Consider the following 20,006-nt stretch of genomic DNA (forward strand, 5'->3'; position numbering starts at 1 on the left):
ACCAGTCTATGGTTGCCAATGTACTCTTCTTTTCTGTAGTGTGCTGGTGGGGTGGAGTTAAGACTGGTGAGGTCAACAGGCTCAACAAGCTTGTGAGCTTCTGTGGTGAGACTGGACCTGGACAGTCTGGAGACAGTGGCTGAGAGGAGGGTGAAGGACAAAATCTGTGCAATCCTGGACCCTTCTCACCCCCTGCACGACGAGCTGTTGCTGATGGGCAGCTCATTCAGCCAGCGGATTATCCCAGCCAGGAGCAGAACTGAACGATTCAGACACTCCTTTGTGCCCACCGCCATCAGACTGTACAACAGTGGTTTCACTTAAGCTACATCCAGCTCTGAACGGACCTATCTTGCATCCGTCCAATATGACACTTTGTCTGCCACCTGTCACTTTATTTCATACAACACTTTGTCTGCCATTTTTTAGTCACTTTATTCATCTGATGTAGCAATTTTTATTGATTTACCAAGTTTACTTTATCTTTATTTATCTATTATTATCTTTAATTTTTACTTTTTATTTTTTCTCTTTAATCTTATTCTATTTAATGTCCTTTGATTTTGGCTTGTGCTGCTGTGATACTTGAATTTCCCCCCTGGGAAATCAATAAAGTATATCTTATCTTATCTTATCTTATCTTATCTTATCTTATCTTATGATGCCATTCCAAATCGTTGAGAGGCCTGGCTTTCTGAGGCTGATGAGGGTTGCTGTGCCTCACTACAAAGTTCCGTCACGATACCAGTTCTGTAAGACTACATCTAGTCTTGAGCACTGAATGTAAAGAAACATTCTTGGTTCTTATCTACAATTTGCACAAAGTGCAGTTACCTCCAATGGCCATAAGGTGCCATCTTTAATGCACATTTGTATGTTTGATGTTTACATGTTATTATTATTGTTGTTGTTAGTATTTATTTTACCCTAAAGTCACAGAGTCATACTTTTGACAGCTTTGTGCAGAGGGTTCCACCATGTTCAACTGAGCAAGCAGCTGAGTTTACAGACAACAGATGCATCATTTGATCTGTCACAGCTGTTAAAGTGCACACTGCAGACAAATGTTTTTGCAATTAAAGCAATAAAAATGTTGAATTTTCAAAAAAAACAAAAAACAAAACAAAACAAATTTGTTACTCATTTCTCTCATTTCAGAAACTTTATTATTTTTTCTTATATTACTCTTGCCCTTAAAAAAAAGCTAAAGTAATTTAATGAAAACACGCAGTATTTCTTATCCAATTACGCAGTACATCACCAGAATAATTGAAAGAACACTCAATTACTAAAAGAATCCATAGCTGGAGCCCTAGGCGACACCCACTCAGTCAAGGACTTATGGACTTAGCTATAGCGCTAAAAGTGAGCTGTCATGGTCCAGGCAAAAACTTTAGATAACACATGTTAAAAAGAACAATACAATGAGACACAGTCCCCAGCAGGAGGGAGCTGCTTTCTCTGTAGCTGCACCTACTGATTATTTAGTACAACCCTCCCCTCTTCAGCTCAGGTCCGGGATGTACATCCCCGTGTGACTGGTAGAGGCTGCACCACCACCGGCCACTATCAGAGCAAGTTCCACCGATGATGGTGTATAAAATGTCTTCTCAGTGTTGATTAATCAGCCAAACTGAAATTGGGCAATATCTGGAAAACACCCTGTAATTTTACTCTAAAACCTGCAGTTCTAAAACCAGGCCTGAGGACAATCCTGCAATTGCCAGCACCACTATATCTGTGAAGATGTTCCTCAGCAAAAAACCTGCGTAACACCATCCCAAATACATCCCTTCTCAGAACTTTAGTTTCTCAGAATTTTCAGTTTCCAAAACTTGTAATGATTTTAATCTTTTTCTGCCAGTCTACAAGGGCTGGCTATGGATGAAATCAAAAGAAGAATAAGAGGAAAAAACATAAGACGGCTCCAGCCTACCAACCACATTTTGGCCAATCCAACAGCTACCCGCAACTTTTGGCCAACTGTATGGACATTGTTATGCCCACAGATGCCAACATCAGATGTTCAAAAACAGCTGAGAGGGCTGTGATTAGTTAGATGTTGGACAAAGTTGGAGGACAGCACATGCCTATGGTTTGGGTCAGGGGTAGGAAGTACTGGGGAGGTAGTTAAACAGTCAGTACATTTACATGCAGGCAATAGTCGAGCTAAGCTCATAGCTCGGCTAATCAGTCAAGTCGGAATTCTCGTCTTGTCTGAGAATACATGCAGAAGAGAAAATCGAATTTCTGACCAAGTACGTCTCACTCCGCCCCAATAGCCAGCGCTGTGTCATTTTTAATATAGTGCGTATTGAATTAGTTCTGGTTCTTGTTCAGAAACTTTTTTTAAATAAATTCGCGTTTCACGCTTTCCTACCATCCATAAACTTCAAAATGTTTGGCTCCTTTAGCTGTCGGAGCACTAATGTAGTTTCCTCGTCCGTCCAGGAGCAAGTCTTCTGCTTCTCGGTCGCCGTGGTGTTTGTTAGTCTGTTTTTCCAGGAGTTACTGCACTGCTATAGGGCTGTCAACAAATATTCTAAATTCAAATTTAAAATTGGAATTTGAAAAAAAAATGGACCATGAAATGTGAAATGAAAAAACACCAGCACAGCTGTCCTCTTTGCAAGTGGGCGATGGCCTGGGCCGCTGCACTGAACGCACTGCATGATGGGTCAAAGAGGGGGGGTGAGCGAGAGGTCCGCGGTCGTTTATAATGTAATGTTACAGATAATTGTTTTATGTGTAGGTATGGAAATGTTTTCAAAGACATTTATGTTGAAATAAAAATACCTGCAAGTAGTTATGTTTCCTTGTATTAATACATATACAAGTATGTTTCCTTGTATTAGTTTGCCCTTTGTGGACATAACTCGAGAATTTTTCGAATGGTTCGAACCTATGAGTTATTTTTAGAAGGAATATTCGAACGTTATTTTTGAGCAATTTTGACAGCCCTACACTGCTATATACTGAACTGCTGTTGAGTCATCTCCTTCTTCTTCCGGGTGAAAGCCTGCACAAGAAAAAGTGGTGCATGCGCAGAACGCCGAGTCCGATTCCAGTCAGACTAAGTGGATACATGCAGCAATAGTTCGAGTTTCAATCGAATTATCTAGGTGTGTTATTCAAGCTACGGCTAGTCCAATTTTAGTCGGACTAAGCTGTTATGCATTTAAAAGTCCGGTTTCAGTCCGACTAAGCCAATAATTCTCAAGCTGCATGTAAACGTACTGAGTGTGTCCAATCAGCTTTCCTATGGAAATGACAAGGCTGTGAGGTGTGGAAAAAAACACAGTGTGGAGCTCAGGCAACAGCTGGCTGATGGTTGACTCAATATTGGTCTTGTGGTGACAGCATAGTTACTGTGTTATGTAAACCTTAAATACCAAAACACTAAGTTTAAGGATGAAATACAGTGCAGTGATGTTCCATCAGCTGTGTATCCCACAGAAGAGAAGATCTCATGTGCTTACCTTGTCGTAGTAGTATCTGAGAGCCCTGCTGAGTTTGTCATAGTTCATATTGGGCTTGTTCTTGCGGGCTCCCCACAGTCGGGCCACTTCCTCTGCCTGCAGCAGTTTAAATTCCCCTTCTTCATTGGTCCAGCAGATTAGCTGCTCATTACTGGAATCCAATAGGAGCTGGAGAAGGAACTGCCACAAGGTGACAGAGTTGTCCATGTCTCTCACTGAAAAAAGGTAGAGCAGAAAAATCATATGCCTTTTGAACTGCTGCTCACAGCATAACAATATAGGGTTGTATAAACACTGGACACTCTACTGAAAGTCAGTTCAGTAAGTTGCTTATTCAGAGAGTAGTGTCAACGCAATGAGCACAAAATCTGATCCCAACTGGAGCAATAGGAAAAGTTTTGTTCATGGTCATCCTCACCTGTATCTTTACAACAGGTTTCCTACACATTTTAGTAGGGCCGTAACGATGCATGTATTTGTGTTCGGTACGCGACTTTCGGTTCGGCACGACCCTGTACCGAATTATTGGGCACAGGATATAATTTTATTTTATTTTGTTTCATTTTAATTCCGCTTTTGCAAGCCGAATCATTTAAAATATCTAGTTAACCGGTAACCGAATATATTCGGCCAAATATTGCAAAAAAAACACACATTCGGTATTCGGTGGAATAAGTTAAAAGCAAGGCTGAATAATAGAGCTGCGTGTTTTGATAACGCAATCAAACGGCATGCTGTAACGGGCGGAGTAAAATGTCGGCAGTGTGGCGATCCGTCCGTCACGGCACTCGCATTTGCGACTAAAAATAGTTTTGAGCGAGCAAAATAGGCTTAAACTATTGAGCACGCTGTGCGAGCAGTCTACAGATTTCAACCAGCAGCAGAAATGAAAGGCGAATCCCATCGGTTGTGGGTTGAACGGGGGTCACAGACACAGACAGTAACGTTAATGTATTCCTGTCAAATACAGCGGCTATCGGCTATCGGCTTACCGGCGACGGAGAAGTCGGCTCCAATAATATCCTCTTCTTGGCGTGTGGACTGCCCAGAAGTACCTGAACAGCCGAGCCAGCCGAACACAGTTATGTGACGTGTCAGAGGAGAAATGAGCCATTTACATTTCTCTCTTTCCGGCAGGTAACGGCCCACAAACTTCACCGCACTTTAGGGACTGTTCTTTACTTATGAAGGGACTGTTCTTTACTTGTCAGGGGAGGAGGGTGGCTGGTTGATTTTTATTTTATTTATTTATTTTATTTTGATCCCCCCTATGTTAATCACTGATTGATGCTGTTTTTGAAGTATGAATAAGTCAATGATTTATTCCATTGAAATATCATTGATGTATTATAGAAAAGTGATTTATCTTTTTATAAATGACAAAAGGCACATCTGCCTCATTTTCGCTGTGGTATCGTGATACTACTCAGAACCATGATACTTTCACTGGTATTGAACAGTGGGTCCCAATTTTGGTACCGTGACAACACTAATCTGGAGGGGGTTCATCTGCAAAAACTAATGAAAAACTGAACAATGATATTCGGTACTCGGTATTCGGCCAAGCGTTTAATAATATTCAGCTTCGGCCACAAATTTTCATTTCGGTGCATCCCTACTTTGGTTTCAGGGTAAAATACGAAGATGGAAGTAAACAAGTGGACAACACAAAAGCAGCGTGCCAGCACTGCAGAACAGCAGTCGGGTATGTACTTGGAAACACGTCTAACGTTAACATGCAAACTACGATATCATCGTCGTTTAAAAAGAAAGAGCGTTTCCTTGACCATTGCGCTAAAGAAATAACCAACGCCATTGGAGCTGAGTAAAATTGTTTAAGCTGCACTTTAGATATAAGCATGTTTTGTTTACTGCACTTCAACAAAGTGGGAAAGCTAAGTAAGTTCCTAGTAAAACTGAATCTGAGCAGGCTTTAAAGCTGACCAGCTGCACTATACTTTTTATTTTAATTGAGTAAAACTGTTTAAGCAGAAATTTATATTTAGATTTTTCATTCAAGAAATGTGTTAAAAAACAGCAGGATTTTATTTTTCACTTTTATATTTCTATTTTCATTCAAACAATGTGAAAAAGCAGGATTTTATATTTATTTGTTTCATTTAAAAATTGGGTAAAAAGAGTTAACTGCCGTGGTGGTATGTTTTAATAAGGTTACCAATAAGTAAAAGATATTTAATAGTTGTCTATTTTTTTCATTACTGTACTGAAAAAAAAAAAACGAACCGTGACTTGTGTGTGCAGTAATGCATCAACCGTGATTTTTGTGTACCGTTACACCACTAATATATATATATATATATATATATATATATATATATATATATATATATATATATATATATATATATATATATATATATATATATATATATATATATATATATATATATATATACATACATACATACATACATACATATATATATATACACATATACATATATATACATATATATATATATATATACACATACACACACATATATGTATATGTATATATGTATGTATGTGTGTATATACATACAGTGCCCTCCAAAAGTATTGGAACAGTGAGTCCAATTCGTTTACTTTTGTTGTAGACTGAAAACATTTGGGTTTGACATCAAAAGATGAATATGAGACAAGAGATCAACATTTCAGCTTTTATTTCCAGGTATTTACATCTGGATCTGATACACAACTTAGAAGATAGCATTATTTGTAATGGAACACAAAATTCTTAGGTGAGCAAAAGTATTGGAACATATAAACTTAAAATAGATTAAAGTGAATGAGACTTAATATTTAGTTGCAAATCCTTTGCTTTCAATAACTGCATTAAGCCTGTGACCCATTGACATCACCAAACTTTTGCATTCTTCTTTGTGATGCTTTTCCAGGCTTTCACCGCAGCCTCTTTCAGTTGTTGTTTGTTTTGGGGGTTACTCCTTCAGTCTCCTCTTCAGCAGGTAAAATGCATGCTCTACTGGGTTTAAGTCTGGAGACTGACTTGGCCAGTCTAAAACCTTCCACTTCTTGCCCCTGATGAACTCCTTTGTTGTTTTGGCAGTGTGTTTTGGGTTGTTATCTTGCTGCATGATGAATGATCTCCCAATCAGTTTGGTTGCATCTTTCTTTAAATTAGCAGACAAAATGTTTCTGTAGACTTCTGAGTTCATTTTGCTGCTGCCATCATGTGTTACATCATCAATGAAGATGAAAGAGCCCGTCCCAGAAGAAGCCATGCAAGCCCAAGCCATGACATTACCTCTATCGTGTTTCACAGATGAGCTTGTATGTTTGGGATCATGAGCAGATCCTTTCTTTCTCCAAGCTTTCACCTTTCCGTCACTTTGGAAAAAGTTAATCTTTGTCTCATCATTCCATAAAACTTTTTCCCCAGAATTTTTGAGGCTCATCTCTGTACCTTTTGGCAAATTCCAGCCTGGCCTTCCTATTCTTCTTGCTAATGAGTGGTTTGCATCTTCTGGTGTAGCCTCTGTACTTTTGTTCATGAAGTGTTCTGCGAACAGTTGATTGTGATACCTTCACTCCTGCCCTCTGGAGGTTGTTGCTGATGTCACTAACAGTTGTTTTAGGGTCTTTCTTTACAGCTCTCACAATGTTTCTGTCATCAACTGCTGATGTTTTCCTTGGTCTTCCTGTTCGACGTCTGTTGCTTAGTACACCAGTGGTTTCTTTCTTCTTCAGGACATTCCAAATGGTTGTACTGGCTATGGCCAATGTTTGTGCAATGGCTCTGATTGATTGTCCATCTTCTCTCAGATTCACAATTGCTTCTTTTTCACCCATAGACAGCTCTCTGGTTTTCATGTTGGTTCCACCTCTAAATGCAGTCTGCACAGGCAAAATCTATCGTACCCAATCTGAAACTGAGCTCAGACATTCAGTGCTATTTTTTGTTTGAATAATCAATGTAACTGGGAGACACCTGGGCAACAAAACACACCTGTCAGTGACATGTTCCAATACTTTTGCTCTCATGAAAAATGGGTGGGTTCAAACAAAAGGTGCTATCTTCTAAGTTGTGTATCAGATCCAGATGTAAATACCTGGAAATAAAAGCTGAAATGTTGATCTCTTGTCTCATATTCATCTTTTGATGTCAAACCCAAATATTTTCAGTCTACAACAAAAATAAAGGAATTGGCCTCACTGTTCCAATACTTTTGGAGGGCACTGTGTACATATATATATATATATATATATATATATATATATATATATATATATATATATATATATATATATATATATACAGTACAGGCCAAAAGTTTGGACACACCTTCTCATTCAATGCATTTTCTTTATTTTCATGACTATTTACATTGTAGATTCTCACTGAAGGCATCAAAACTATGAATGAACACATGTGGAGTTATGTACTTAACAAAAAAAAGGTGAAATAACTGAAAACATGTTTTATATTCTAGTTTCTTCAAAATAGCCACCCTTTGTTGGATTGTTGTTGGATGTTGGATTTCTGTCTAAAATTCCGATGCTTCCGAGTGCAAAAAAACGTCTCATTAAACTCACGCTGAGATCACTTCCTCTCGTTTCTGTGGTCGTGATGTTAATTATTTAATAATTTACGATGAAGTTAGACATACTACCAGTGAAACTGTCAGTGTGTGATGTCTTTTACTTACACCTCCTTTTTATTTATCTAGAGTAGGATTGTAGTTTACAACGTGTTGCTAAAAACCTTTGTTTCAGTAATCTTCAGAAGACTATATTTTTATAAGAAATAAACACAAAGATTTTTTAGCAATGCTATTTTAAACTTTAAAGGGGGACACCACTTAAATTAAATATTTTAATACTTTGTTAGCCAATGGAAGTTCAATCAGTATCTGTGAACATGAACTACACTCTCTGAAAGCCAGAAACCAGAGAAGTAAGTCTCAACTTATGATGTTATGAAGTAAAGCATAGACCATGTCTGTGTCACCCACTGGTTTGTGGGTGCATTCATACTTTTTCTTTTTACTTTTGTTTTACCATGGCTGTCCTTAAAAAATACTTACATTAACTTGGAGATTAAACGATATGCTGTTTACCGAGCTCGCCAGAGACAGAGGTCAACCCAGAGGGCTCTGCTGTTGTTACTTTGCAATGTATGTAATTTTTACTTTGAAATTATAACTGCATGTATTATAGATTTTAACATATTACAGTACAGGCCAAAAGTTTGGACACACCTTCTCATTCAATGCGTTTTCTTTATTTTCATGACTATTTACATTGTAGATTCTCACTGAAGGCATCAAAACTATGAATGAACACATGTGGAGTTATGTATTTAACAAAAAAAGGTGAAATAACTGAAAACATGTTTTATATTCTAGTTTCTTCAAAATAGCCACCCTTTGCTCTGATTACTGCTTTGCACACTCTTGGCATTCTCTCAATGAGCTTCAAGAGGTAGTCACCTGAAATGGTTTTCCAACAGTCTTGAAGGAGTTCCCAGAGGTGTTTAGCACTTGTTGGCCCCTTTGCCTTCACTCTGCGGTCCAGCTCACCCCAAACCATCTCCACTGGGTTCAGGTCCGGTGACTGTGGAGGCCAGGTCATCTGCCGCAGCACTCCATCACTCTCCTTCTTGGTCAGATAGCCCTTACACAGCCTGGAGGTGTGTTTGGGGTCATTGTCCTGTTGAAAAATAAATGATCGTCCAACTAAACGCAAACCGGATGGGATGGCATGTCGCTGCAGGATGCTGTGGTAGCCATGCTGGTTCAGTGTGCCTTCAATTTTGAATAAATCCCCAACAGTGTCACCAGCAAAACACCCCCACACCATCACACCTCCTCCTCCATGCTTCACAGTGGGAACCAGGCATGTGGAATCCATGCGTTCACCTTTTCTGCGTCTCACAAAGACACGGCGGTTGGAACCAAATATCTCAAATTTTGACTCATCAGACCAAAGCACAGATTTCCACTGGTCTAATGTCCATTCCTTGTGTTTCTTGGCCCAAACAAATCTCTTCTGCTTGTTGCCTCTCCTTAGCAGTGGTTTCCTAGCAGCTATTTGACCATGAAGGCCTGATTCGCGCAGTCTCCTCTTAACAGTTGTTCTAGAGATGGGTCTGCTGCTAGAACTCTGTGTGGCATTCATCTGGTCTCTGATCTGAGCTGCTGTTAACTTGCGATTTCTGAGGCTGCTGACTCGGATGAACTTATCCTCAGAAGCAGAGGTGACTCTTGGTCTTCCTTTCCTGGGTCGGTCCTCATGTGTGCCAGTTTCGTTGTAGCGCTTGATGGTTTTTGCGACTCCACTTGGGGACACATTCAAAGTTTTTGCAATTTTCCGGACTGACTGACCTTCATTTCTTAAAGTAATGATGGCCACTGGTTTTTCTTTAGTTAGCTGATTGGTTCTTGCCATAATATGAATTTTAACAGTTGTCCAATAGGGCTGTCGGCTGTGTATTAACCTGACTTCTGCACAACACAACTGATGGTCCCAACATAAGGCACACCTGTGAAGTGGAAACCATTTCAGGTGACTACCTCTTGAAGCTCATGGAGAGAATGCCAAGAGTGTGCAAAGCAGTAATCAGAGCAAAGGGTGGCTATTTTGAAGAAACTAGAATATAAAACATGTTTTCAGTTATTTCACCTTTTTTTGTTAAGTACATAACTCCACATATGTTCATTCATAGTTTTGATGCCTTCAGTGAGAATCTACAATGTAAATAGTCATGAAAATAAAGAAAACGCATTGAATGAGAAGGTGTGTCCAAACTTTTGGCCTGTACTGTATATATATACATATATATATATAAAAAAATCACATTTCTCTTTTTGTGGCAGGTCACGGTCCACAGACCTCACCGCACTTAAGGGACTGTTCTTAACTTGTCAGAGGAGGAGGGTGGCTGGTTGATTTTCATTTTATCATTTTATTTATTTATTTTATTTTGATCCCCCCCCCCTATGATAATCACTTATTGACTTCATTCCATTGAAATATCAATGATGTATTATAGAAAAGTGATTTATCTTTTTATAAATGACAAAAGGCACATCTGCCTCGTTTTTGTACTGTGGGTCCCAATTTTGGTACCGTGACAACACTACCTAGACATGTCTAAGCATTCTAGTTTATTTATGATTTGTATTAGTGAGGAAAATGCACTTTTCAGTTTGTGTTTAGCTAGACATGTCTGAAGTAATCTAAGTGTCAGTTGTGCATTTATATATATTTTTGTATTGGTTAGGAATACAATGCACCTTTTCAGTTTGCATAACTTGTTAGTGCATTATTTATTTTGAATTCTGACACAAAGAGTTTATTTTTGAATTCTGTATCACCCATGTGCATCCAGTACAGTGGCATGGAGTCCTCCCTAGCCTGAGAGCAAGATACAGAGAGATGTAGAGTTAATTTAGGAAAGATAAAGAACATCTTAAAAGGTGAACAATGCTGCCCTATGTTGTACAATTTCACGCACCTGCATGTTCCGTCATAGGTCTACCTGTACTCATTCTTATACACAAGCCATCTGAGATTCAGGAATATTGTATTGTTTTTTTTGTATTCTGCACTTTACTATGGCTAATGTTTACATTTGATAAGCCATTTGAAAGAGAGAGAGTTTTGTTTATTTGAAAAAATAAATATGTGCATTTCTAGAAACAGAACTGTTCTTGGTTTTGGTATTGTTAATAGTAGTGATGTCATGATGTTTAGTTAGGACAAAGCTACAGTTTGTTAAATCCACCTTTGTTTACCAGTCTTTCTTACCGCCAGGTGTGCACAAACTACAGGTGAATCTAAATTTAAAAATGAATAAATATAAATATGTCACCGGTTATTGGTTATCCGTATTGGTCTTGAGAAGCAGAAAGTTATCCGTATCAGTATCAGTATTGGCTTGAAAAAAATAATATGGCTCATCCCTATGTTTTTGTGCTTCTTTTTTTTTTAAATATTGACCTGGTTACTGTTTTGGCACTGGAACTATTTAAAAAGTATCATTTTAACACTGGTATTGCAAAAAACCTAAACGACACCAAACCCTAGTCCCTGACAAGGACAACATCATTGATGCAGGACATGATGGTTGTTTTGGTGACAGTGCACTAACACTCTATAATTTACTTATTTTATGATGAGTTGGACAAGGTGTTGCATGACTGTCCATTGTTTTCCCCTATGGAAGGAGACTTGCTGAATTCTGCTAACAGTGATATCTGCAGCTATACCGACACAACCGCTAACATCACTAGTGAGCATGCTAGCGCATGCTAGCGAGAGTGTGGACATAATAAATGTGCGCAGAGCCCTTTGACCTTCTAACATAAGTGATGTAGGGAATAATAATATCAGAACATGGGTGGTCAGCTGAAGAAACATGATGTGTGAGCTAGGGGTGTAACGACCCATTGATCTGGATCGATATATAGATTCAATGATCCAGAATCCAATATTATCAATGCAAAGTGAAAACATAAATTCATATCATCATCTTTAGGCTATACTTTTATTTTGAAAGTCTGCATCACTCTCAAACAGTACTCAGGAATATATCAGCCCTGTGGAAATATTCTCGATTATGGAGAAAACGTGGGTCAACAGACAGAGCATATGCCATACATAAACAATGCCAATTAAAACAGACATACCTGCCTAGATGGGCATCTAACTCCACTACCTTCTCACTACAGTATCATTAGCTGCTCTGTTTCAACAATGTTTGGCCAAAAAAAATGTGCATGCAGGCCGAAATTCAACTGTACTGTTCTGTTGGGAGATACTGGAGGCGGAAGTAAGTCTGCATGCCCACAGCGGCCCGCAGCCATTAAACCACAGAAGAAGGAGGAGCCGTGTTTACGAGTAGGATTTATGAAACAGGCTAAATGACACGTAGTAGGGAGTAGTGAATGATTTTGGCCACATTGCACACTCTTGTACAGTAGGTGGTGGTATGCACCTGGAAGTTGTTTGTGATCCGCCAATAAACTGAGAGAAGAAGAAGAGCCGTGTTTGTAGAGAGTGTTCTTCAAGTAAGCGGTACGCAACAGGCATTGCCGAACACATAACAGTTTTACCAGATGTGTCTATAAGGACTTGGTTGTACTTTTGATGCCGTGGCGGATAAAGAAGGAGCACCATCTAAAAGAAAAAGAACAGAAGAACAGAAGAAGGCTAAACAGGACAGTGATAGGGCTCCAGCCCAAACACATGTAAACCTCGGTCAGGCATTCAGCAAGTGGAGAGAGCTGAGAGATTTGAAAGGTTTTAAAAGTGATCCTGAGTTGGCCCTTTTCCTAATCGACAGGTATGTAATTTTTGTTTTTATTTAGAGAATATACCGCAACTTGTCAGATGTTGTTTCACTTCAATATATGACGACATGGAAGTTATAAGCAAGCTAAATGTAATGTTAGTTGATGTGAACCGCTTTTGTCTAGTAACGTTACAACAAACGCCACAAAATGATCTGTGACTGTGACCATGAACACAAATATACAGCAGGCAGTTGTCCTCAGTTTATAAGAAATTCAGAGCTACACCAGAACATTTATGATTTTCCTCTCACTCTCCAAAACAAATGCATGCTGTAATTGCCGGTTGCGAGATTTTACAAATGAAGCCGAAGGCTGCAGTTGGAATTTTACGACACCAGGCTGTGGGTGTCATACCGCTTCGACCAAAAGGGGCACTATAATCAATGAAAACGGAAAGTTCAGCACTGCTGCTTTAAGCTATGATAGAAAAAAAAAAAAGTCTGCTAGATGCTAGGCTAATTTATGCATTGTAAACATGCTTAAAGGGATAGTGCACCCAAAAATGAAAATTCAGCCATTATCTACTCACCCATATGCTGAGGGAGGCTCTGGTGAAGTTTTAGAGTCCTCACAACACTTGCTGAGATCCAAGGGGGGAGTGGGTAGCAGCAAAACTCCACCTAATGCAGGCTGATGGCGCCCCAGATTGAAACATCCAAGAACACATAGTTGAAACCACAAAATATCTCCATGCTGCTCGTCCATAGTGATCCAAGTGTCCTGAAGCCCCGACATAAAAAGTTGTTTGGAAAAACAGAATTTGAACTCTGTTTTTAGCCTCATTGTAGTCTGTAGCTCTAACTGCCTCTCTGTGCACTGCGCTCATGCTTGCGCGCGAGACCAGCAAAAGCACGTGAACACACATGAAGGTGGTGCCCATGTCTCATGGTCTCGCGCAAGCGCACACACGTGAACGCAGTGTACAGAGAGGCAGTTAGAGCTACAGGACTTTTTATGTCAGGGCTTCAGGACACTTGGATCACTACAGACGAGCAGTATGGAGATATTTTGTGGTTTCAATTATGTGTTTTTGGACATTTTAAACTGGAGCGCCATCAGCCTGCATTAGGTGGAGTTGTGCTGCTACCCATTCCCCTCTGGGATCTCCGCAAGGGATGTGAGAACTCTAAAACTTCACCAGAGCCTCCCTCGGCATGAGGGTGTATAGATAATGGCTGAATTTTCATTTCTGGGTACACTATCCCTTTAAGATAATAATGGAAAAACAACTGTTATGTTTCTGAAACTTGACAGTTATTACTGAGGTAAATTTGATGATTTGAAATGGTGTTGTTAATCCATGTTTTATGGCTGTTGTTGAAGTTTGCCTTCAGGGCTTTAAGCCAGATAGAACTGAAGCTTTCTGAAAAAGATGATGGTTTGGGTTAACATGAAAAGCTTTCTTGCAGAAAGGGTTTTCTGCCAGAAAGCCCCGAAGGTTCATTTATACCATGTGCTGTTGGTTGAGTCAGTTTAAAGTAACTTTAACTGCATTTATTATTATGTGTGTCTTTTTTTATGGCCAAAAGGCCCATGAATGGCAGGCGATGTAATATTGGCAAATTTCTTATCGTTGTCTAAGGAATCAATATAATATCATATTGTGATGAAACTGCTGATTTACACCCCTACTGTGAGTGGTGATGGGTCTCAGCTGTCCACTTGTGTTTGGATCAACAAAATGCTTGTTAATACCAGGTGTAAAGAGGCTCTGAGAGCACCCAGGGGAATGCTCTGAGTAAATTGGTACATTTTGTTTCACAACTGAAAACACTATAATAGAATAAAGCTCATTTGGGTATATAAAGAAAGACAAACATTCAGTGAGTCCACAAAATCAGCCTCCCATTCATTGTCTAAAGAGCAGCTCCAGAATTAATACCCTATGACATCACAAGTTTGAGACTTTTGACTGTGGTTTCTGACTTTGAGAGAGAGTAGCTCATGTTTACGGATACTGATTGAACTTACCTGGGCCATGGAAATAACATGCTGGAATAGAGGCACACAGGCATTTGTACCCTGGAATTGCACTGTGATGTTTACTGTCACACTGCAGCTTGAATATTACTTGTTATGGACAGCACCATCCAGCTTCAGCAATGGTCATCTATGAAGGGCTGCCTCCATAATGACATGTCTCATGTTACGGTTCACTTATTGTACACACTGGAGAAGGCAGAGCCCAGCAACTCCACTCATCTTGGTTATGCAGAAATCAGCCCTTCTGTCATGCACGATGATGCTTTTATTTAAAGTTTTTAGTCTTCCTTAAAGCCAGGGGTGTAAATATAGATAGTGCAGGCTGTGCGGCTGCACTGAGGCCCGTGGGGTGGGGGCTTGTGAATGATTCAGATTGCCACCTAGGAACTACACCTGTGTTCAAAGAAGAACTCACATTAAATCAAAAATGGTGCCATTTGCTATAGGCTACATGCTCTCAAAAATGAAAACCCATTTCCGTCATGACTTTCTTATACAATACAATGCAATGATAAAATACAGAAGCTAGTTTAGGCGCAAAATCTGTCAAGACTGACAAGCTGAGTACATCTGCATGTTCAGCGAGCAGTCATGCCTTTTAAACATAAAAGTGGCAGTAAGAAAGGACAAGAGAAAAATGAACAGGGGAAAAAGTAGCAAAGCTCCCTAAATTTGATTCCTTGTTTGTTTTTAATAAACAGTTGCCAATGGTGTGTATGTTCACCTTATAACTAGTAACTAATGTGCACTGGTGCTCATGGTAACTACCTTACACCACTGCTTACAGCCCCCTCTTGATTATTGTTCACATGCAATGCAAGTGTGGAAATAAAGTTGTTTATGCAGTGACTCTTACAAGTGCCATGGAGGGCTCACTTCTTCTGCAGGCACAGGATTTCTCTTTTTCTGATGCTTTGTATTTATTTTTAATCTTCCCTTGCAGATTTTGTGTACAACATTCCTTCAATGCACCCCCCAGCTACTGAAGGTTTCTCTAGAAGAGCCACACAAATAGTTATTGTCACTAAGTTGACATAGGCTGCTATGTGACATCTATTCTAATAATGACTGGTATGTGTTGCTGGATTCTCATGTGGTTTGCTATTTTGTCCATGTTACTCCATGTTACAGGCTGAATGTGCTCTCCTTGTTAGTATCTGTCAACAACTGCGCGCTGTGTGTGTGTGTGTGTGTGTGTGTGTGTGTGTGTGTGTGTGTGTAAGCTTCTTATGGGGACGAGTAAATCTGCCCTGACTCATCCGGACCTGCTGGGTGGAGACACACCCCCCACACAATCTGTCCCAAACTATCATGTTAAAACCGGTGATATCAAGCAAAAATAGGACAGCGTCAAAACTGCTACCAGGGAAAACAGATTACCAATGAACGTTATGTAACGTTAACGCCTGACAGTGACAGCAAACGTTACCTATGGAGCACGACGATGTCGGCAACTTGGTCCAATCAGTCATATAACATGGGTTAGCCTGTTCAATGCTCGGACTGGAGTGACTGGTTTCGTCTGTCAGATAACCCGGCACCCACACAGAGCAAAATAAAGGACCACTTGTTGATGAATTACGTTAGTTTCGTTACCGTCAACACAGATTCATAGTTATTTATCGACAATGTAAAGTCACAGCGTGAAGCTCAGATGCTACCGTCGTGTTAAGCGTGAGTGTAAACAATCGTTGAAGCAAACAATTCAAGGCATTGACGTTAGTTTGCTGTAACTTCACTGTAAGTTAGCTGTTAGCTAGCTTCACATTAGCTTGTGTGCTAACATTACCTCGCTCGTATAGCCCGCTGAATTTCCGAGTCGTTGAGCCACGTCGAAATATTCCCAAAACATTGCTGGAAAACTTCCTATTGTGTCATTGGTCAGGAAACAAGTTTCGCGCAGAGTGCTAGGGAAATACCTTAACATAAAATACATCAAACTGCCTTTGGCTTGTACTGACGATATCCTTTAAACAGGAAATAATGTGGCATTCAGTGTTCCTCGTACGCCTCATAACCGACATCTGTGCCGCCTCTAAGTGCGTTTGCACACAGACAAAACAGGGATTTTGTGTGTTGGTAGCTGTTGTTTTTAGGGTACATATTATCCTGCAAATAGTTTATTTTGAGTTGCAATGCAAAACTGCACTTTCTTTATGCACTTTAGCGTTGTAGTATTAGTATCATAATAACTAAAACAGTCTCAACTCAGAGAAAGTAGAAGATTTAAATGAATATTCTCAAAAAATATTACATATTTTGCCATGCAGATCTACGTTACTTTTACGCTCACACTTGATGATGGGGCTCGCATGCTCTCCCAGCACCCCTTAGAGAAAAATGTACTTCCTGTTTGCTCGTTTGTGGATTTCTGTCTAAAATTCCGATGCTTCCGAGTGCAAAAAAACGTCTCATTAAACTCACGCTGAGATCACTTCCTCTCGTTTCTGTGGTCGTGATGTTAATTATTTAATAACTTTACGATGAAGTTAGACATATACTACCAGTGAAACTGTCAGTGTGTGATGTCTTTTACTTACACAACCTCCTTTTTGTTTATCTAGAGTAGGATTGTAGTTTACAACGTGTTGCTAAAAACCTTTGTTTCAGTAATCTTCAGAAGACTATATTTTTATAAGAAATAAACACAAAGATTTTTTAGCAATGCTATTTTAAACTTTAAAGGGGGACACCACTTAAATTAAATATTTTAATACTTTGTTAGCCAATGGAAGTTCAATCAATATCTGTGAACATGAACTACACTCTCTGAAAGCCAGAAACCAGAGAAGTAAGTCTCAAACTTATGATGTTATGAAGTAAAGCATAGACCATGTCTGTGTCACCCACTGGTTTGTGGGTGCATTCATACTTTTTCTTTTTACTTTTGTTTTACCATGGCTGTCCTTAAAAAATACTTACATTAACTTGGAGATTAAACGATATGCTGTTTACCGAGCTCGCCAGAGACAGAGGTCAACCCAGAGGGCTCTGCTGTTGTTACTTTGCAATGTATGTAATTTTTACTTTGAAATTATAACTGCATGTATTGTAGATTTTAACATATTACAGTACAGGCCAAAAGTTTGGACACACCTTCTCATTCAATGCGTTTTCTTTATTTTCATGACTATTTACATTGTAGATTCTCACTGAAGGCATCAAAACTATGAATGAACACATGTGGAGTTATGTACTTAACAAAAAAGGTGAAATAACTGAAAACATGTTTTATATTCTAGTTTCTTCAAAATAGCCACCCTTTGCTCTGATTACTGCTTTGCACACTCTTGGCATTCTCTCCATGAGCTTCAAGAGGTAGTCACCTGAAATGGTTTTCCAACAGTCTTGAAGGAGTTCCCAGAGGTGTTTAGCACTTGTTGGCCCCTTTGCCTTCACTCTGCGGTCCAGCTCACCCCAAACCATCTCCATTGGGTTCAGGTCCGGTGACTGTGGAGGCCAGGTCATCTGCCGCAGCACTCCATCACTCTCCTTCTTGGTCAGATAGCCTTTACACAGCCTGGAGGTGTGTTTGGGGTCATTGTCCTGTTGAAAAATAAATGATCGTCCAACTAAACGCAAACCGGATGGGATGGCATGTCGCTGCAGGATGCTGTGGTAGCCATGCTGGTTCAGTGTGCCTTCAATTTTGAATAAATCCCCAACAGTGTCACCAGCAAAACACCCCCACACCATCACACCTCCCCCTCCATGCTTCACAGTGGGAACCAGGCATGTGGAATCCATGCGTTCACCTTTTCTGCGTCTCACAAAGACACGGCGGTTGGAACCAAAGATCTCAAATTTGGACTCATCAGACCAAAGCACAGATTTCCACTGGTCTAATGTCCATTCCTTGTGTTTCTTGGCCCAAACAAATCTCTTCTGCTTGTTGCCTCTCCTTAGCAGTGGTTTCCTAGCAGCTATTTGACCATGAAGGCCTGATTCGTGCTGTCTCCTCTTAACAGTTGTTCTAGAGATGGGTCTGCTGCTAGAACTCTGTGTGGCATTCATCTGGTCTCTGATCTGAGCTGCTGTTAACTTGCGATTTCTGAGGCTGGTGACTCGGATGAACTTATCCTCAGAAGCAGAGGTGACTCTTGGTCTTCCTTTCCTGGGTCGGTCCTCATGTGTGCCAGTTTCATTGTAGCGCTTGATGGTTTTTGCGACTCCACTTGGGGACACATTTAAAGTTTTTGCAATTTTCCGGACTGACTGACTTTCATTTCTTAAAGTAATGATGGCCACTCGTTTTTCTTTAGTTAGCTGATTGGTTCTTGCCTTAATATGAATTTTAACAGTTGTCCAATAGGGCTGTTGGCTGTGTATTAACCTGACTTCTGCACAACACAACTGATGGTCCCAACCCCATTGATAAAGCAGGAAATTCCACTAATTAACCCTGATAAGGCACACCTGTGAAGTGGAAACCATTTCAGGTGACTACCTCTTGAAGCTCATGGAGAGAATGCCAAGAGTGTGCAAAGCAGTAATCAGAGCAAAGGGTGGCTATTTTGAAGAAACTAGAATATAAAACATGTTTTCAGTTATTTCACCTTTTTTTGTTAAGTACATAACTCCACATGTGTTCATTCATAGTTTTGATGCCTTCAGTGAGAATCTACAATGTAAATAGTCATGAAAATAAAGAAAACGCATTGAATGAGAAGGTGTGTCCAAACTTTTTGCCTGTACTGTATATTAACCACAGTGAAATAACATTTGCATATCTCTGTCGTCGTTTTTTCGTTACGGTCTTTTGTTGTGGGTAATCCATGATTATTTTGTTCACTTAATTAATATCCTTATTATCACCACTCTTCGACTGGTCATCAGTCACTTAAATGCTCTGTCATCCATCATTGTGGCTTCTAACAGCTGTGAATGAGCTGTCAATCAACTATCAACAAGCTGTCTAGCTGTCATCTGTTTGTGGCCCAGCTGATGTGATGTATCTTCAACTGCACAGAGGATTGTGCCAAAAAAGCATGCTGGCTTGCACGCTGCAAAATTGGACCGGATGTAGTAGAACATTCTGGTATTTTTGGCATGCTGCATTTGACATACTATGTATTGGGACATACTAAATCTCTTTCTGGCTTACTAATTTATATAGTATTGTAGTATAGGTACTGGAACACACAATCAGGACATACTATCGTCTCATAATAACCTCATTTGAGATGAACTGCGCCTCGCCTGGAAAGTAGACAAGATCAGGCAG

At 39.8% G+C, this 20,006-nt stretch overlaps 1 protein-coding gene across 1 annotated transcript in view; it reads right to left on the reverse strand.

Moving 5' to 3' along the window:
• The window catches only part of elk4 (ETS transcription factor ELK4), a 40,824-nt gene extending 24,048 nt beyond the window's left edge, over positions 1–16,776 (reverse strand). Inside the window, exons 1-2 of the mRNA XM_049571308.1 lie at positions 16,572–16,776; positions 3,480–3,694 (exon numbers count right to left, since the gene is read on the reverse strand). Coding sequence (XP_049427265.1) covers positions 3,480–3,686 — 207 coding nt within the window. The 5' untranslated portion in view covers positions 3,687–3,694; positions 16,572–16,776. The remainder of the gene's footprint in view (positions 1–3,479; positions 3,695–16,571) is intronic.
• Positions 16,777–20,006: the final 3,230 nt, after the last annotated feature.

Source organism: Epinephelus fuscoguttatus, linkage group LG1 (assembly GCF_011397635.1).
Source record: "Epinephelus fuscoguttatus linkage group LG1, E.fuscoguttatus.final_Chr_v1".
Taxonomy (NCBI): Eukaryota; Metazoa; Chordata; class Actinopteri; order Perciformes; family Serranidae; genus Epinephelus; species Epinephelus fuscoguttatus.